General features: G+C 42.9%; 1 protein-coding gene across 1 annotated transcript; it reads left to right on the top strand.

The window, feature by feature from the left end:
* The first annotated feature begins 10342 nt into the window (after positions 1–10342).
* lhx3 (LIM homeobox 3) lies at positions 10343–20385 on the top strand. The gene is made up of 6 exons (XM_037485022.2): positions 10343–10849; positions 15107–15278; positions 15420–15622; positions 17169–17320; positions 18343–18514; positions 19127–20385. The coding sequence occupies exons 1-6, from the start codon at positions 10780–10782 to the stop codon at positions 19558–19560; spliced, it is 1203 nt and encodes a 400-aa protein (XP_037340919.1). The 5' UTR covers positions 10343–10779; the 3' UTR covers positions 19561–20385.
* Positions 20386–21300: the final 915 nt, after the last annotated feature.

The following is a 21300-nucleotide window of genomic DNA, read 5'->3' as shown; positions in this document are numbered from 1 at the left end:
CAGTAGTATTCAGAGTACTGTATGTTCATACTGTATTTGTTGATGGTATTTTTGCATTATTGCAATAGAAACCACTTACTTTAATGAAACCCGACTTGTACATTTGACATAATAAGCTCCTCAAATCGGCTACTTCATACTCTTATATGCTGTTGTTTTGTATAAAAAATGTTTTTGTTCTCCTGCGCTGCGTTTTGTTGTGTTTTCGCCTTAATCCTCTGGCCGTATATCTCTTTTGGATCTTGTGCATGGCAGCGGCTCATTACACACAACAAGGAGCAACAAAAGCAAAATGAGATCGAGGTAAGCTGATTGCAGATTTAAACTGAGCAACTCAAATTTGGTTCTTCTATGTGAGGCCATCTTACAAAAACAAAACCATATGCCTACATTTGATTGGATTGGCCTTGGATCCAGATTCTCACCTCGCAAACATCAAAGATGAGTTATTTTTTTTCCGCAGTTCTTCGTATTGTCACCATCAGGAGCCGTAGGTGGTGTTGGGCAGCATGGGATCAGCGTGTGCCAGCTTCTCATCTGTCCTCGAGGGACCGGTCAATCCTCACTGTGCCGACACAGCGGAGGTGGAAACATCCTTATCGCGACTTGAGCTGCACAAGCTCTGATCGTAGCAGTAACAGTGCACTAACACAACCAGGAAGGAACACGTTTGTGTTTTTGATGCAGTTGATCATGCCCTGAACACCTTTTGCCATAATAAAAAATGTAGCAGAGACCAGAGGAACAGGCGCACCAATCAGTGGGGAAATGCCCCCTGACGATTTACAGTGCTGCCATTATCAGCCACAAAGGAAATAAAGAATATATATAATAAACACATGAAGGTGGAAAAATCAAACACTGATTTGTTTAAGCAGCGAGCTATTGGGGAATTCTTTCTGAGAACATGTGTGCCCTAATCCTAAAAAAACTGATAGTGGGCAGCCTTTGGGCAGGATTATGGCCATTGGCATACGCCCCTGATTATAGGATGACCCCCTAATGAAGTAAAAAAAAAAAGCACCATTTATTCGGACCTCTCCGCTGTCGGCCATGTCGATGAATGTCAATCTGTGACGCCACTCGTTGCACCATGTGACCCAGGTTCTGGTTATTTCAGCTCTGGCAAGTCTTTGTCAGGCAGTTGCAGGTCAACATTAAGTTTATGACGGAATAAATTGAAGGTCCAAGCAAAAAGTGAAGCAAATGTGAAATACTTGCCTGGTTTAAAAAGAGTGTATTTTTAAATGGGAGAAAGGTAAACATAAAAAAAAAAGTTGAATAGACATAGAGTGTCATACCTAATATTTTAAGACAACAAACCAAAGAATCACACAATCGGGCTGTGATCGGGCCGGGATAAACAGATGAAGATAAAAGATAAATTATGATTGTAAACAAGGAGTAAGGCGTTTATGAAGGCATGTTGATAAAAAATTTAAAAAAAAACACACTTACACACAATAGGTCTATTGTGCTTTTAAGTTTTACTCTGCTCCAGTAAATTCAAAACACACTTTATTTCACAGCAGGTGGAAAGTCTCACCGACTGCAGACTGCTAAACATCTAACACTATATATATATATATATATATATATATGAATATAGATGGAGGGAGAGAGAGAGAGAGAGAGAGAGGGAGAGAGAGAGATTAAGCCTGTTTAAGACCACCTAACCTCTTATGTGAGGCAGTCTGAAGATTACTTTCAATCTGTGCCCTCATTGATTTAATCAGTGGGATTTACAGTATTTCCAAGACATGCATATAAACCTTTTAACTATATATACATTTTATTTTTTTAATTAATTAATTTGTTTTGGGGTTACCATGGTTACAATGGTGATTAAATCAATAGTAAACTACCACTTTGGATTTACTTGAGTGCTCCTTATTTAAGGATTATCCAATTAATTCCCATTTCTCCACATGTAGAAACAAACAGGAGTGGAAAGTCATGGAAATCCATGATTTTTTTTGCATGAAATGACATCAGTGATGAATGCATTTTCTTACAGTGTTGTTTCTTGGGACAATACAATTTTCTAACATCTAGGCTCTCTAATTTATGAAGGCAAAGAAACAGGCTCGTTATAATCCACGTTGCTAAAACCTGGCTATTTTATGTGCATTTTGGTAAAAATGGTAAAGCAATCTCTCAATATTGCTAAGTGACGCGTGGGGGGCGTGTGGAGGAGGGGGCTGGGAAGGAGAAATAATCTGCATAATGGAAAATCAGACCTGATCTACTGCAGAAGTCCTGCATGAGAGCGTGGAGAGACGGCGGAGAGAGGGACGGTGGGAAGGAGAGAAGCAGTGGATGAGCCTTTAAATCGGAGAATCCAACTGCAGCTCAAGTCTCTCAATCCTTAAACCTCTCTGAATGCCCGTCATCTTGAAACAACCCCCCCCAAGACAATGCTTCGGCCTCCCATAATCCCCTCTGTATGGAAGCATTGCTTTCAGGTCTGCATCGTTTTTTTTTAATAATGTTAAGCAGACATATGTGATTTTCAGCAAATCCTGTACCGCGACCTGTAACCTCGACATATAGCGGTGGATGTTCCCCCAGTAACCAAAAGGGGGCAGTGTTGGGTACTTCTCTCTGTCATGGGTTTGTCCTGATGGACATTTGTCAAGCTGAAGTACATCAACAGCATATGAAAAAATAGCAATAAATTAAGGTGTAAAACAAAAATTCTGTTCTTAATGGACTTTAAAAAAACCAATATATAATCATAATGACATTCATTTGTGATAAAATCCCCATTTACGTAATATTGATATCGAGGATTGTTGAAGGATAGAAAAGCAAAGAAAAGAGAATGTTGAGAATTCTTTAATTTTGGAGGAGGATGTGTCATACATCTCATTTGCAATTTCTGAACTAAGAAATGCTATTTTACGTCAACAATGTGATATGATTTTAGTCCATAAGTTCTTAAAGTAGAGTGTAATCGCATATAGAAGAGATCAATTCACTACAGAGATTGTAGTTTGAAAACCTTTTGCATGCTAAATTAGAAATACAAGTTGTCCTGTCTGATCGATTTATTGATAAAGAACGTTAGAATGTTTAACTGGTTTAGAAAGTTGTCAACGTTCACCTGACCAACTGTTTGTCCTCTTGACTTCAAGGGAAGGATTTATTTCGGTGTGGCCTTCCTGTAATGGGAGGTTACCACAGTACACATGTCTGGATCCCACATGACCACGGCTGACATGTCTTTAGTTACACCTGTCAGCATGGCAACCACTGTTTCCATGGATACGATCCCTGTCGCTGAACGCACTTCAGCCCTCTCCGCCGTCACCGCTGAAACTTTTCCATTTCCCCGGCCATCTCCACGTATTTTGGGTCGATGGGTGTTTTCTACACCAGTTTGATGGCAACCGCATATGGGGGGGGGGGATGCGATTTTGAAAAGTATTGATTTGTGTTCCCAGCTTAAACTCCGACAGCCCCTCCTGTCACGCTGGAAACGGGGCATTATCTCCCTCTAAGCTGCCGCGTTCTCAAGGAAAGTTATCAAACCACCACAAGTGACCGAGGATGAACAGAGAGCAGCGCAGCGGTTCGGTTCTCTCCTCCGGGGCAGGGGGGGGGGGGGTTCGGGTCCAACGCGGAGAGGCACGACTGCTGAACAACAGGGGGTAGGGGGGTGGGGGGCGAGGAGGCCGTGGCTGAGGACAAAAGTACTGCAGGATTTTCTGTGTGTTACCGTGGGCTTTGGGAGGAAAATGTGTGTCTGAGGTTAAGCATCTGTGTGCTAGCCCGTGTCAGCTTGCGCACACCGTACTGGTGTGTACCAGCTTACACGTCATCTGTCCACGCGTCCGTCTGTGTCTCCCTGCCGACGTGTGGGTGGGTTTGTGTGTGTGTGTGTGTGTGTGTCACTCTCGTCTGTCTGTCCGTCTGGCAGCGTTTACAACGCTGAGCCCTCGTGAAGCCGCTTGCATCTCTGTTGTGGCTCCTTGTTCTTGGCCTACTTTGGGAGAGGTGAATTTAGGGCAATTCGAGTCTATGGGTAAGGGGATTAGGTGTCCAAACACGCTCCTCTCCAGTTTGGGATTTTGCCCCGATGCCAGACACTTAAAGTCTGCCAGGGATTAAGATAAAGAGAGAAGTAAGAGCAGCGTGCATTGTGGTGTGGTGGGCGTGGGGAGATGTTTTCAACAACAAAAAAATGCAAGAGGAGGGGCAGGTGGTGATTAATAAATGAATAAGATTTATCCTGGTGATATGATCTCCCACATCAAGGCATCGTTTGTTGACCTATTTGGATGTGGCTCGTGCCGTGATGCCGGTCAGTATGTTTGGGATAAGACACAATAAAGAAAAAGCTGTTCTTTTCATTTCCTTTGTATTAATGGATGATCTCTGCTTAATTCAGTGCTTTAATTAGGAAATGGCTCGAATCTTTGCTTAATATCACTGGTCTACTAGTTTCCTGATTCAGCAGTAAAACGTCTTTGCATTTGAAAAGAGCATCCAATGTTAAGATGTTAAACATCCCAAGAAGAATCAAAGTCCATCTGACCTGAGGGTCAAACTCACTGAAGACCTGTTTGAGCCAATTGGTTCTGCCATATTTTCAAATTTAACACTATCGGCATATTATATTCTTCTTAGTCAAAGGTTTGATGAAATGGCACAGCATATGTATGTAAGCTCGAGCCTAATATCAGGGGCGATGACTCCTAAAAGAAGCCTCCAACTAGCACATATTTCCCACCAAGAGCAAAGTGGCACGCTTTCTGAATTATTTATTAGAATGATAAGAGCATCAAGTTGAGGTATTAGTGTTCCTGAACCTCTTATTTGGCTTTCAGAAGAGTCTGTCTTTTCCTTTGTCTTGACAGGATAGGGGGGGGGGGGGTGTATGGGCGGGGGGGGTCTGTCGACCCCTCCACCCTGTGTCTGGAGGCTCCTCCAGGGTAAGAAGCTGCTGCTCCATCAAGCTTCTCCAAGAAAGTGGGTCATGAGTCTGAGACTGTGGGATTACCGACGGTCAGGCAGGCGTGTGCCGGGCCGCCTCTTATCCGTAATGTTTAGACCCCCCCCACTCACACCCCCTCCTTTCAGGGGAAAAGAAAGGCAAACACATGTCCTCCACCGGCCCCTGGTACAAAAACATCCATCTTTATCCATAAGCCTGTTAGCCCGAGACAATTGAGAGCTGACTCCCAATGCGGCACGGCCATCACTGATGGGGTACTTGAGACGTTGCAACTTCTCAACTCTTAAAAGGTCACGCAAAAAACACATTGTCAACAATAACAACGGGGTAGTGTCCCGTGAAAATGTAAACAAAGAGAAGAAAAAAAACATTGGCATGTCACCGCAGGATTATGTGATGATCTGTACAATGTTCCCAATAAACTGTTTTCTAATTTACCAGATTCCAACCAGCTCAGCAATAACGACACCTAATAGCGACGCCGTGATGGATGCCAGCTTTTAAACAGCGAGTCTGTGATGCTAATGGCAGGCGGGGGGGGGGGGGGGGGCTGCTGTGCTCTGACACGGAGCATTAATCAGCAAAATAATTACTAATAACAAATACATTCATTTTAAAAACATCACTCTACGTGACAGTTTCCCTGTACAGTAGCTGACCCGAGTCCATCTCAGGACTTTCCAAATATGATGTCAAAAGGGAAAAAAGGGGACACGTCAAGGAGGGGTTAGGAAACGGAAGCCGAGGTTTTGGTGGATGAGAGAGAAGAAACTCCAATTCATATACTCCTCCCATTGCTTTGGTCCAGATTGGGTGGCCAGCTCCCTCCTGACCAGTTCATTTGAGAGAGAGAGAGAGAGAGGGAGAGAGGGGGAGGGAGGGAGGGAGGGAGGGAGGGAGGGAGGGAGGGAGGGAGGGAGGGGGGCAGGATAGAGATTTCAATTGAAATTCAATAACAAGCATTAACTGCAACACATAACCTTCTTAAAAATCCAAACACTACATTAATGTAGAAAGAATTATTTTCTACAGATTTCTGCAGTTTATTGTTAGGCCTTAAATGGATAAGAAATTATATAAAAAATAGATATGGACATACAGAATTATATTATGATATGGTACCAATTATAAAAAATGTAAATTAATTTTCTATGGCACAATGGGTCAAATGATCCCAGGGCCCACTGAACAGTACAACATAAGACATATATATCATGCTCTGTTGAAAAATAATATTATAACTCTTTGTTTCTTATTAAACCTGATTAAATCAGTGATTTTCACAGCACTAGACAATTAGGAGAAGTCCCAAATGTACATTGCATTATGAAATAATGATCATCATCAAAATAATCATAATTCTATGTTGTTATATTGTATTCACTTAATTGACTTGTTACAATGTATTTACAGTAAATCAGATTTCCCAAAACCTGTTACCAAAGAATTTATGAAGGAAAACACACAATTCAAGTTTTTTTATTCCCAGAGAGAATGCAGACGGTTTCGCTACATTTTCCTGGTAACTTAAAGACAACTAGGTAGGTTTGAGTAAATATTACGTTGTGTTAAATTTGTATTCTGTTTTATTATAATCCTCAAACCCTTGGTCACGCATCCTTGACGCTGTTGTTGCCTCTTTTGGATCAAAACATGCTTCATGCAACAGCATAACAAATATCTTCTCAAGCCTTCCCAAGCTGATTAGCTCTCTGTATCTTTAAACCAGTCCATGTAAAGTTTATATCCCTGGTAAGCTCTTCAGAAATACTTATTTCCCATATTTGTACCAAAATATGCCACCTGCTATCCAGAGAGACCCCACAGTGGGACAACATCTGTAATTTGCTGAGGCAAAATCAAGCCTCAGCTGTGCTTGAAAGGTTTGAACTCTGACCTCCCTGCTTATCATTGCTCTGAAAAGCTGATATTTCCCACCCAGAACAATGATGGTTGAAACACAACGCAACCGGTCGGGTCCCCAGACAGTGCATCGGGACTGAGTAACAGCATCCCCCATATAAAAGGATGCACAGTCGTTGGCCTTTATTGTCTGTGCTATGATACCAGGGACACATGTTGGGTGGTAAAAGTGTCAAGGCCTGACTGAAGGGCTATTGTATTGGTTTCCAGGAGTAGAAGTCAGGCTTTGTTCCCTGGGTTGTTGATCATTAGCATATCTATATTCAAAAGGAATGGCGCTGTGCAGAGGTGGCAGCCTTTTTAGCCCAGAGTAGACCCTCATGCCCGAATAATGAAACCTGCGTTTGACTCTTAAAGGCCAGCTGTTGAGTTGAGCCCATAATGTTAAGAAGTGTGATGAATTGTAGAGCTGATTTTTAAGTCACAACTGACTGGATTTCTACCATTTAGTGAATTTCCCAAGCATCATTTAAAACGTTTTCAAACAATTCTTTGGTTATCTTGGGTGAATAACAAAGGGTTAAATAGTGTCACCCACTCCAACCCACAGTACCTCCCTCCCCTTCCTTGACTCAGGGCCATCTGACCCTAAGACTGGCTGGCCGGGGGGACAGTTAACCTTGTGTGTTGTTGTGTGTGTTGGAGTGTGCTGGAGGGGCAAAGCCACCAGAGTGTCGGTTACTCCGAGGGCCAAGCGTAAAAGCGGTTGGGCAGTTTAGCCAGCTGCCGGGGGAGCGAGCCGCGGCTGGTCCGGTCAGTGAAACCTTGCCAGATGGAGCCATTTTTAAACAATGAGCTCCAATGGTTGAAAACTGGAGGCTGGTTGCTCAGAGGGACGCAGAAGGAGGGACTTCCGCAACCGGTGGTTGAGCGTGGGATGTAAAAACGTATTTCCTTGAAGTTTTTCAGTTCCAAATACCATTGTCCACTTATTTATCTCGCAGCCACTGAATTCAGACCTGATCTGAAAAATGGACGTTCAACACGTGGGGGTCAACAACTTTATTATCCCTCTATTATCTTCGCACGTCGCTGCAGTCATTCTCCCGCCGTCTTTGACACTCTCTTGCTAACTATTTCTTCCTCGCGCACGTTTGACATAAACTTGCTCTCTTCCTCTTTTTCTCCAGACAGCAACAGGCTGAGGTGTCCTGGGACCACTCCGCTTAGGAGTAACCAAGCCTGGGTAATGAGGCGTGTGATTGGTCCCCTCCCTCTTGAACAAGGCCAGTCTTTGGAGGACATGATTGATCATGACGGCAGCACAATGGCCGCCTGGTGTCAGAGGGGTGGCATGGGCGCACATGGACCCCCCGCGGTAACAGTCAGTCACCCAGCTCAGCTGTGCAAAAACAGTTACAAACATACATGGCATGTATGCACATGCATGTGCACATTTCTCCATTTATTTTCATTTTTGCAAATCTCAGATACAATTTTAAAAAGATGGCTATTAGAAGAATTTGTTTAATAAAACGTTGAAGATGAGCCTATGTGTTTATGTGTGCTATTGTTAGCATGTTTTTTTTCTTTAAAATTAGTCTGAATTGGACTGTAAAATGCAATGAAGTTTACTCTAAGGTCTTTTATTTTGATTTACTCATGCGGAGCAAAAGTTTGTGTGCTCCATTGGAAAAAGTATAATTTGTATAAAAATAAATTGCAGATTAGGAATTTCGGAATTTTCTATCATATGAAACACAACAGATCTTAGCAAAGATTTGTTGTCTTAAAACTATATTCCACTCTCTTTTCCGCAACGTTCTCTCACTGCAAACAGAGATTCCATGTGCAGCAAAACCGTTTGTTCTTTTCAAGTACTCCTTAAGGGCCGAGGCTTTTCTAATCCACTTGTGCGCCTGTTGACCCTGCACATATTCAACATCAAAATCAACTTCTGTAGAAGCAAAAGGCAGGGACTTTATGGAGGACCCTTAATGACTGATTGCAGTGCTATCTCAAGAAGGGCCCAGGTGTGTTAACACTCTCAGCAATTTCCTGTGATGATCCTTGAGGTTTCGCATAGAACAAGCAAAACAGGATAAAAGTCTGTTTTCTTTCTGGAGCGGATCTCCATGATATTGAGGTAAGTGACCCGGGGATGCCAGAAAACAAAAACGCTTGCGGTGGCTTCAAAAAGAAAAGGCATTAGAACTTATTTCATTTGCTGTATTCCTCAAATACTGTCATTTAATTAATTAATAGAGGAAAATGATGTATTTATATATTAAAGGTTCTCATTCGATATTTGACAGCTATGGTTTTAAAGGGTCACACATGTCCCCATGCGCTGCGTTCCAAATGGAAAAGCAAAGACTCTCTTCTCACAGTGGATGAAAGGAAAAGCAAAGCAGTCCTGTTGTTGTTCTTGTAGTCTAATCTCTTGTGATTCCACGTTGGCTTTAGGTTACTGTGTTCAGCTCCTTCCAGATTCACAAACACTTCTCATCTAATCTGCATAAAGATCCTGTGTTGACCAGAGATTACTGCCCTTGAAAACACCCCAAAAATGTGCTCCTCATCCCATGAAAACAAACGCCCGCTAGATTTTGTTTTGATTTTTATCCCAACATTATGTGAATGTATGCTGGGTGGATGTGAAGTTGGTGAGGTAGAATGAGAAATGAAGTGAGAATGAAAGGTGGTGGATTCGGAGGCTAATTGCCCCGAGTGGACTAATGAACAGCATAGATCTAATTGGCTTACACTACTAGCGGGCTGGCGTGCTGGGCGACCGAAATTGAATCAAAGCTGTAGGACTACGTCAGAGTAGTTTTGTGCGTTGTGGTGGTAATTGGCACAGCGTCAAAGGCATGACGCATGGCACTGAGCCAAATAGACGCGCAACGCTGCGCAGGCGTCTGCATTTTATTTCTTACATGAAAGCATACATTAAGGAAAATAATTTTCATGGAATAATGAAAGAAAGCAAACAACGTGTTTGTAACGAACATACATTGAACTGCATGCATTTTAAGATTCTAACTCGTTGTTGTTCTAGCTGCCCTGCTGTAATATATTTGTATTTATTTATTTAAAGCCACGTTTAAAACTAATATGTCAATCACTTTGCTCCCTCTTTGGTACAAACCAACTTGAAAAAACTAACCTAACGGTATGCAGCCGTCCACTTAATTAACGCGATGCGCTCCAACCAACAAAAGATAGACGCAGTGAACAGCATGACAACAACGTCCCGAGCAGACAGACACGTGCACAGCAACATAGCTAAGGAGGAAGATGGGAGGGCAAGTGTGTGTGTGTGTGTGTGTGTGTGTGTGTGTGTGTGTGTGTGTGTGTGTGTGTGTGTGTGTGTGTGTGTGTGTGTGTGTGTGTGTGTGTGTGTTGTGCGTGTGTGGGGGTGGGTGTGTGCGCACGCGTGTGTGTGCGTGTGTCCAAGCGCGCTTAAAGATAGGCTCGGGGGGGACAGGCACGACACACACACCTCCAGTCCGTTTGTGGGAACTCCCCCTTCAGCACCCTGGAGAGCGCCGAGCCGACCGCTTTAGTACTTGAGTGAAGTCGCAGGCTGCCGGGCTCACAGTCAGGTCATCCGACGCCGCTAGACACTTTTCATATTTTTTCATATTTGTCTTTTCCCGGCCCTCGCTTCCACCTCAGCACGAGCTCATCGAACGCGGAATCAAAGAGCAACTTGATGAATATTCAAAGGGTTGCGTCTACGGCGGCTGACCAAAGGAGACGGCTCGACGGGCGTCCTTTTTAACAACACTTCCAGCTGCTCAACTCACCTTCGACAGGATAACATCTCCAGGACAGTGCGGGTTTTGAATCCACACCTCCATACGGCAGTATCGTGGGGGTTCGTGGGGGAGGGGGGTTCGCACGCGTTTCGGCGCAGCTTTCTTCCTTTGGAACAACGGGAAATCTTCGAAATGTTGCTTGAGCACCCGGGGTCAAGCTGTCAAAACGCCGGAAATTTCTCCCGGTACAATTCAGGCCAAGGTAAGAGCCACGTTTAACCAATTGCACTGTCCATGCGAGCATTATCATTTGGCTGGGTTTTAATTGGTGTCCCGGGGTCAGCTAATGAGTTACAATTAGGTGTGAAATAGTGGAAAATACAGCGAATGGGCACAGCGGGACTAGGGCGGGGGGGGCTCTTGTTTTGCTGTGTGAACTCTGACAAGCGTGAAATGGGCCTTAGAAACTGCTCTATTTTTATTGTGAAAAGCAAGGACAATGACTTTCCAATGATGTAATGTTTCATCGTTCGAATGTTCGATGCGCCTTAAACGCAACATATTGTAGCCACCGCTCAGTCACACAAAAGCTAAACGGCAGTTGCCGAAAAACGCACTTATTACTCACCGAGCCATGTTGATGTGTACGGACTGTTGGGAGGGCGCTTCTTCTGCGGCGCGTGTGGGAGACGTTATGAATCCGTAATGAGGCCTTCATTGTTGGAGGATCGCGTCAACAGATGTTACGCGCGTGCTGTCATCTCACACCGCCGCCCGCGCTTGTAACGAGAGCGCAGGGCTCAAGACGCGGAGATGGCAGAGGCCGGGACCCACTCGGGGTGATAAGCAGCTTCTCTTGCGGCCGCAGGACAGCCTGCAAGCGGGGGCGGAGAAGCTGCTTCTTCCCCCCCCCCCCCCCCCCCCCCCCGCAGGACACCGACTCGGTGAGCTCAACAGGTGACATTCCTGCCCCCGACAGGTGGGACCCCCGAGGTTGCAGGATATTTGCAATGGTGGGGGGATTCAAAGGCTCTCAAAGGCTATATTAAATTATTTGTGGCTGGCTTAAATATTGAGTGAGATCTAAAGATGTGGGACTTTGTTACGCCTGTTTTGTCTTGTAGGGGCTGCATTAAATGTGACGATTCAACAACAACAACACGAAAACGACTATTTCGATTTATTTTGAAATAAATGGTGGAATTATGAGGAACAAAAAAAGAAAAGAAAACATGATTTTCAATCGCGTCACACTTTCTCTCACTGACTGACCATTATTCTGATGTCATATTTTCGCTTTGTCGTCGGATTACTGTCGGGCTTATACCCCCTCACCAGCGAGCGATCAATGAATGACATCAAATTATTACAAAGCCGAAAAGTAGGAGAGGCATCTATGAATCCCACAGCTTTCTCCAAAACGTATCCCATGTACTTCTAAAATACAGCACAAAATGGGACATTGATCTTGGATTCATTAGCGGCCCGGCTGGCTGCGGCACTACTCGTGATTTCCCAAGGCGCTCTTTTGTGCCAAAGATCAGTGTCAATAAAATTCATTGGGGTGTTGGCCCGATCAACATGTTATTGAACAGCCAATCTCTCCTCTAAATAAACACTTGTCTTTGAGCACTCATCACACACGAGAAGGAGATTGTAGGCGTGTGTGCGTGCGCGCGCGTGTGTGTGTGTGTGTGCGTGCGTGTGTGTTGGGAAAACAACGTATGTTTCGCCCAAAATGTACACTAACAATGACAGCAGCAAACCAAACCATGTAATTCTTTATATTGTCCCATGTGTAAAAAAAAAAGACCGATTGCAGTATTTGACACTAAAAAAGACCTGGCGACTGTTATATTTCCTTTATGCAGCAAAACTAAATTAACTAATTCATTCATTAAAAAGCACCGCATGACGATGGGTCCTTTGCATTACGCATGGTAGATTAATCTGAATTTTAAAAAGGATGCAAATCCTAGAGAAAAAAAACACTGCTGTTGATTTATCAACAACATGATGGTGTCCAGTTTTCTGTATTTTTCTTTCATTTTTTTTAAGGTTTTGGATCTAGTTCGTTCTGTTGTTCTTCAATACTCATGGCATCAATCGAATGTACAGGCTGCGACGTTGTAATGGTAAATGCATGGACTTCTTACTCGAGACAAAATTATATTACACGTAAACTCTCCAATAAGAAATATAGTTACGGCATAATTCCCAATCACTTATTTTCAAAAGAAAAATAAAAGTCACTATTGTCGCAAAACTGTAATAACATGCACACTACTTTTTTAATTTTACTCTCACGTCTGATTTAGCAAAAAACATTTAGCTTTTTATAGAAAGCGCTTCCTGTTATTTAGACAAATGGGCGATGGGCTAATTGACGGATATTTGAGTTACCACCCAACACTGTACCTCCTGCTTATTCCTCTCTGCTCTCAGTGGGTGATGTTAATCCATCTCCCTGTCGCCCAGGAAACGGTGCAGCGTAATCCTGCACAGGCTCCAACGGAGTGATGCATATAAAAAAAAAGAAGACAACTCTCGTGTTCGCCATTGGGGCTTCGGATACACACATTTGACTACACGTGCCTGGTGTGAATAAACTGCGCAACACAAACAGGATTTGCATCGATGTAAACGTAAATCGTGAGCAATGGATTGACATGGTGAGCGCAACTTTCTAAAAAAAAAAGGCACCAAATAACACGGAGGTGCTCCTTGATGTCGCAGAGCTGCAGAAAGCGAATAAGGCTAAAACACGCTCCATGCATTGGTGTATGCACCGATGATGTTACACATATTTGTGTATCATGTGATCACATCCGGCCTGTTTTGTGTCTTGAAGCAGTTGTTAAACGGTGTATCAGAAGCGCTACATGATACAGCTGTGCAGTCGTTTTAATGCCCATTTCCGTTGCTGGCAGATGATTTATATGAATGGTCGTTTATATATATATTTATTTATATTTATGTTTTTTTAAATAAACTTTCATAATTCAGTGCACTGGTTTGGAGGATAAAGCTGATGTAACTCAGTCCAAGCACGGTTTATATTAGATTTGCTGTCACACTTGTTTAAGTCAGAAACAAACGTTGTTATAACATTTGGAAAATTTAAGATGTTGAAGAATACAGTTTTACAGTCAGGGGTAAACGATGTAAACGTTTTTCTACGGAATTTTGTTGGACGGTTTAATGTTAATTATTCACCATGCAATAATAATGAATGAAAATAAACACTTTTAATGAAGGAGGATGCTTATTCGAACTCCTCCTGCTCCAAAGCTGTGAATTAACGCAGGAGCTTTCCATGGATTTGCAAGCGTCTTCATTTTCAATATTTCAATATATTGTGAATAAGTGGGCCCCATAAAACAAGCAATTTGCTTTGACGCCTCCTTGGTTTGCACCGTGACACTATAGGCCGCAGCTCTCTAGTTTTACAGAGCGCATTGAATTAATGATGACCTGGATACACCTGTTCCTGACGTGGCTCCCACTACCACCACTTGCGCAGCTTCGCTGGTGATGGCTGAAGAAATAGTTCATTAATGTTTCATGAATTGCCCCCAGCAGAACAATAGGAATGCGATTCGTTGCACGGGTGAAATATGAAGTGTTTGGACCTCTTTTAATTATTAACGATGAGATGACGTCCTACTTAGGATTTCAGTTGGTTTTTATTTGTACTGTTTGTTTTTAAATCTCTTAAAAAGTTGTTTAATTAAATCGGTCACTGTTTCTTTGAGGGAACATTGTTAATAAAATAACTGAAATGGGGTGCGCGCGTGCTGTGGGCCCGTCTGTACGAAATTGACCGTGCGTAAAAGTGGCTGCTGCTCGTTATAAGTAATTACACGTGACTAAATCATAAGAAGCCGACCACTGTTCGACGACGAGCTATTAATTACCTAGACGATATATTATCTTAAAACTATGCCTTAATTATAATTTGCATTTAAGCATTTACTGGCATTTGTTTCATTCAGAATAATCTATTGTCAATCCTTTGAAGTAGTTTAATCGACGTTTCAGATATTCCTATTTATTTGATATCATTGTAATAGAAGGTTTTATCAATTCAACATTTTATAAAGTTCCTGCAATTACTTGAGGGAATTATCAGTCCCATGTCGGTAATTTTGGAACTGTTTATGTAAATTATACATGTAATGATGTTCAATGCTATTCTGTTATTTGTGCTATTTCGTTTATTTACTCTATTTAGGAATACATTGAATTTATATGAAACAGAAAGGGTCATGATAGTGATGGTTGGAATGTACAACAGGTCCAACATGCCATTTTATGAAAACCAAGTCAACATAATTAGATCTCCTCTTAAAAAAAAGACCAAAAGTCAACTGTGAAATAAAAAAAAAAGAAATAGAAAAAAAGGGAACAATTGTAATCACGCTATTGATCTTTGTTGCTATAGTGACGTCTCCTTGAGTCAATGCAACGTGTGCAGTCGACTAAAATGTTTTTGGTGATTCCATCATGTCTCCCGCAGAAATCCCATTATGTGCAGGCTGCAATCAACACATCGTGGACCGCTTCATCCTCAAGGTGCTGGATCGCCACTGGCACAGCAAGTGCCTCAAATGCAACGACTGCCAGGCGCAATTGTCTGAGAAGTGCTTCAGCAGGGGCGACAGCGTCTACTGCAAAGAAGATTTCTTTAAGTGAGTACATACACCCCAGCGCCAATTCAAGCATTTCCCTTGGTCCTGTGCTGTATTTAGCTGTACTTAAACTATATTCCAAAAATAACAGTGTTTCGAAAGTTATTATGGATTGATGGAAACCGTCTGATTTCCCAAAAGGAGATTCGGGACCAAATGCGCAGCCTGTCAGCAGGGAATCCCGCCCACGCAGGTGGTGAGGAGAGCGCAGGACTTTGTGTACCACCTGCACTGCTTTGCCTGCATCGTGTGCAAAAGGCAACTGGCTACAGGGGACGAGTACTATCTGATGGAGGACAGCAGGCTGGTGTGCAAGGCCGACTACGAGACCGCCAAACAGAGAGGTGAGCAGCACAATGACTGCCTCGACATTTCTATTGTTGGCCCGCGAGTGGATCCTCGCTCGGTTTTACATTTGCCTTTTGACGTGACAATGAGGTCACCCATAAACTCTGACCCGCCTTGCGCTAATTGCGTCGTTGCCCGCAACCCAATCGATCGCAAACTGCGTAAAGCGGAGCCCCGGATGCTTCCAGTTGCACTGCGCGGCTTGAAGGAATCAGCTTCCCATAACTCTTGTTGCCGTGCGTGCCTTCCTGGAGACAGAAAGACAGATGTGTGTGTGTGTGTGTGTGCGTGTGTGTGTGTGTGTGTGTGTGTGTGTGTGTGTGTGTGTGTGTGTGTGTGTGTGTGTGTGTGTGTGTGTGTGTGAGAAAGAGAGAGAGAGAGAGAGAGAGAGGGAGAGAAAACAATTTATTGTGTAATTAGGTGACAGTTGCAAGCAATGTTCAGCTGTAATATCTAAGTTAGCTGTCTAAATGGTTTTAAATGCATGCGCACAGTCTTGAATTTTGTGGTATTTTCGTTCAATTTGTAATAGATTTACACTCTATGGTTTTCCCGCATTTAAGGCAGCAGCAAAGGGTGGAGATAAAAATCAAACTTTTCAAACTGAAGGCTACTCAAAAACATTGTTTTACAAATTATTACATTTTTGAGTCACATCGTTGAAAATGAAACCTGAGCAGTTAAACTATATTATATGTATATACATAACTGTACTAGGGATATTACATTTTATTCACAGTTTTATTATCAGATAAAAATGTCAAATCCAGCAATGTTATCAAAAACATAATGCTACCAAAAAAATATATAAATACATAATTCCCAGCTTGGTAACTTTTTTATACTTATACAACATATGTTGTGGTTGCATTTCTTACTATATTTCCCCCAAACCTGTTGTATGCACTAAATAGATTCCCTGATTACATCAACCAATTCCATAAAAAAAACTGCATGCTCTGCTCCCAATATGGTACAGTCAAGTTTTATCTCCCCATCTGTTTGTTTGAATTTACTGGCCGGCATGTGTTGATTTACGCAGCGACTTAACTCCAGTTTTCGCTAAAAACACACAAGTTTATTTTACTAATGAGAGGTCGCAATTACTTGGTCAGCATCCATTTGGATGATGGTTTTGCATTTTCTGGCCAACAGATGTCCAGACATAAATGCATTTATGCACAGGATGCCAGCTTTCGGTTTATAGGGCAGAGAAGAATTTATCCATTTATGGTAAATTTAAAAAGGCTGTGTATTCTAAAAGCTTATTATTTGTTTCTATCAAAGATTAATATTTTTCTGTGTTTAATTGTTGGACACGGAAATTAATTGAAAACTTTACAAGCAGGCGAATTTTATTATTTGATTACATTTAGGTGCAACCTCTAATTTACCTTATTTATTATTAATTTAAGTAGCAAAATGTAACTTTCCTTTTTGAGACTCAGAACTTTAAAAAATGTGCAGCCTTGTGACAAAATAACTGCCCTGCAGTGGCTTACATTTTGTCATCACTTCATCTCTTTTTTTTTTTTTTTCCAGAGGCTGACTCGACCGCAAAAAGGCCCCGAACCACCATCACTGCTAAACAGCTGGAAACGCTGAAGAACGCCTACAACAACTCCCCCAAACCTGCACGCCACGTCCGGGAGCAGCTGTCCTCGGAGACGGGCCTGGACATGCGGGTTGTGCAGGTAAAGGTTATCATCATCCATCAAAGGGCTATTCCATTAGTGTCCTCACTTCATTATTGAGGGACAATTGTGGCCGAACTGGCACAAGCCCACTGTACGCATAAGTGTGTTTGGGAGGGGGGGGGGGATTTATGGCTGGATGGAGTGAAATGAAGTCCACGTGAAAGTCAGCACGGTTTAAGTGCAAGCTCGTTAACAATGCTCAGAGGGCCCCTCGCATATTGTGCGCTGCTTGAGGAGCCTCGCGCCGGTTGCTAGGCGCTGGTCATATATATTGTTTTATTTGCAAGGACAAAAGTGGGGACGGAAGCCACTAAAATGCTGCTCATTATTCAGTGGAAGGGAAGGGGGTGACGAGGGTTCACTTGGGGCGGAATATCATTAAGGGGAATGTGAAACTGCTTTTTGTGCTCTGTGGCTGAGACGGATTCACTTTGTGGGTAAGAAGACAAATATCGATGGCAGAAGGGGACGTTTGTTTTGCTTTGTGCTCGATTTCAAGCAAGTGATCTGTTTATGTTTACTGAAGGTAACACTTACACATACTTTGAATAATGCGCCCCGGTGACACTCCAACCTGTCTGCTCCCCCCCCCCCCCCCCCCCCTCCCCCGGAGTAATGACGACGCGGAGTTCATTAACTGCCTAATGAAAGGGAACTGCTCCCAGGATCACACCGCTCGGTGTTTCGGTCCGTTGCATTAACGGAGGTGGGAAGCCGCGACCACACAGGCCTTCAGCGTTTATTATGGTTGTAAAGCATAAGCATAACGCGTGAATTAAGGAAAGAGCCGAGGACTTTGTAGGGGAGGGGAGATTGACCTGGACATGACAAAAAAAACTATGGTGCTATCGACGCTAAGAAGAATATGAAAATAAGCCTAAAAAACCCTTCTTCGATTTGGTCACAACTGTCTCCAAGACATATTTATTCATTTGATGTCACTCAAATTGTTCTGTGGTACTCAAACACATTTCTAAAAAGTCACCAAAGCCATCTTGTCTGTTTTGCCCCCCCTCCAGGTCTGGTTTCAGAATAGGCGAGCTAAAGAGAAAAGGCTGAAGAAAGACGCCGGCCGGCAGAGGTGGGGGCAGTATTTCCGCAACATGAAGAGGTCGCGAGGGAGCTCCAAATCCGACAAGGACAGCATTCAGGAGGAGGGCATGGACAGTGACGCCGAGGTGTCATTTACAGGTACGGAGCCAACGGCACATTGGCACATTTCACAGGACACACTTCACTTGTCAGGGCCCTGAGACTGAAGCACGCGTGCTATTGACTATTATACTTTTTTTTTTTTTTAAAGGACTACATTCCATTTAGTTTTAACTCCTGACATTAAGACATATTTACAATTGTTCCAAGCTGAGCCGGGCAGTTTGGACTTAAAAAGCCATTCAGCCATTCATGCCTGTGTGAAATATGTTGTTTCAGACGTTTAGTGACTTCTCAAAGAATCAGTCCATGGATGTTGTGCTGGTTATTTATTGCAGCTGATGAGTTAACTGCACATTAACCCCTCCGGGATCAAGTCACAGTATTTCTTCAAACATCTGAACTGTTTGTTTTACACCAATTTGACATTTTGCAACTGGCTTTGTTCATTATTTTATTCAATCAAAGGGATGTCGAGGAACGGATGGACCTGTCACGCCTATCAAAGCAAGCATATAAGCCCAGTTGCAAAAGCTGTAGTTCACTTTTCATAGAAAACCAATGCTATGAAATGAATATATGTGAACATATATATATATAGAACAACAAAGCTCACCTTTTATTTGCATCATGTCCTTTTTTTTTGCACAGACGAACCACCCATGTCAGAGCTCGGCCTCACCAATGGCATCTACAGCAGCCTGAGCGAGTCCTCTCCGGTGATGGGGGGCCGCCAAGGGGGCAACAACCACGGCTCCTTCCCCCTGGAGCACGGCGGTCTTCCCCCTCAAGACCAGTTCCGCGACATCCGCTCCAACAGCCCCTACGGCCTCCCTCAGTCGCCGGGGTCGCTCCAGGCGCTACCCAGACACCAGCCTCTCATCTCCAGCTTGGTCTACCCCGACTCCGCCCTCTCCATCATGAGCCAGGGCGGCGGGCCCGGGGTCAACCCCGGCGCCAGGGGCTCCATGAGCGCCGCCAACGGCCCCAGCTCGGACCTGTCGACCGGCAGCAGCGGAGGGTATCCGGACTTTCCGACCAGTCCTGCGTCCTGGTTGGATGAGGTGGACCACGCGCAGTTTTGATTGGCCAAGACAAGAGATTTGAATTTTTTTTCCAGGGCGTGGGGGAGGTTTTGGATTTTGGGGATTTGAAATTAGTCACAAATGACAGTGATTGAGCGAAAGGCAGAGGCCGCTGTCCTTGGATCTCACAGATCTGGGATCTGGACGGAAGGAGGTGGTGAAAATGTCCTTTATTATAAGCACTAGACCGAACAACTTGGGTCAAATTGTCCTCCAGTCGGAAAAAAGTGTACGTAAAGTAAGAACTGTGTCTAAAGATGTTCAATTTCCAGGTACCACTATAAGCTTTTTAAAACATGGAGACTCAATCATTTGGATTTTCAAATTCTCCCCCACTGTTTGGTCATCTCTTTGTTTTCTACAGTGTTCAGAATCCAGATTCTTTAAATGTTTGGTTGTTGCCAAATGTCTATATATATGTATATATATTTATATATACATACATATACACATACATAGAAATGTATGTATATGTTTATAATGGTTCATCATTGTGGAGACTTTATTTTTATACAAACCCCTTCCCGGACAAATATGAGAACCAGATATGAGGACTTTGTACATTCTAAAACAGGGAAATAGGCAAAAATGTAGATGTTGTCTTAAATGGCACATAGGGTTCCAATTACTTCTATGCATTCGTGTGTTCTCAGATGTATCTTGTTCGTTTTGTTCTCCCAAAAACAACCCCAGGACGAACTCGCTGTAGCACCCGGGGTCTGATGTACATGTTTGTTTATGTGGAAATGTTTTATGTCTTATTTATTCCTTCTGGTCATGATGACGATGATTCCTGATTAAATGACAGGACTTTAATAAATTTGTCACCCAAATCAACAACGGAGTATTATCCTTTTTGGTTGGACAATTGTGGACAGTGGTTAAAGAACCATGATTAATTGAAATATAGTTTCCACAATTAGAAATGTCTGTTTCTCTTATGTCTTACATGTGGCAAATCTATAGCACAGCGCTTCGATTGGAACCAAACTAACCCCAAAGTTCTGGCTGTATCTGCAAATTGAGTATCTGGCTAGCCACCAACACTGTATCAACGGTTCAGATGGGATGCAGACAGAGAGTCAACTCATCAATTCACAGATTACTGGGTCTTGTTTGCCCAAATGCTCCTATGGGAAAGGAATCTCCAATCCATTAGCCGAGAAGGGATCAAGTGCCCCTTGTGAATTTCCTCATTTGTTTAGTTATTCAAAGTCAGGTTCAATTAAGTAGATTAAACAGTGTATGTGTAGGGTAAGTGCATGGTTGTTTGTGTGTCTGTGCGTGTGCATGTGTGTGTGTGCAATTGAATGTTGATGTGTTTGCTTCTATGGTTTGTGTTCTCCTGCATGACTGCAGGTCATTTTCAAGTGATACATTTTAAACCTTTTACTTTATTCAAAATGCGTTTTTTTTTATTTGTAGAGTTTATTCTAAGCCAACACTCAAGACTGTTTGTGGGACTACATTTTCCTCTGAATCTTCCAAAATGTCAAATGTGTCGATTCAACAAATGTAAAGAAATAACAGACAACACTCACCCAAGTGCCTACTACGTGCACTTTTGAAGTACTTGATGTTTATTAGTTTTTATCATTAGATTGCACTCAAAAAAATCCCAACGTTAACATAAAGTACATTAGTCTAGATGAAACTATCTTAAGTATTCATAGTATATAAAATGTGCCTAAATCCACTATCATAATCTAACACTCTGAAAGATTATCATCATTATTAGAA

The sequence above is a fragment of the Pungitius pungitius genome, chromosome 18 (genome assembly GCF_949316345.1).
Source record: "Pungitius pungitius chromosome 18, fPunPun2.1, whole genome shotgun sequence".
In the NCBI taxonomy this organism is placed as follows: domain Eukaryota; kingdom Metazoa; phylum Chordata; class Actinopteri; order Perciformes; family Gasterosteidae; genus Pungitius; species Pungitius pungitius.
This window is presented reverse-complemented; position numbering and strand designations above follow the sequence as displayed.

Coding starts and splice junctions, on each gene's coding strand:
- lhx3 (XM_037485022.2), top strand. CDS start 10,780: ATGTTGCTTGAGCACCCGGGGTCAAGCTGTCAAAACGCCGGAAATTTC. Junction 15,623..17,168: donor CGAGACCGCCAAACAGAGAG/GTGAGCAGCACA, acceptor TTTTTTTTCCAG/AGGCTGACTCGACCGCAAAA. Junction 17,321..18,342: donor TGGACATGCGGGTTGTGCAG/GTAAAGGTTATC, acceptor CCCCCCCTCCAG/GTCTGGTTTCAGAATAGGCG.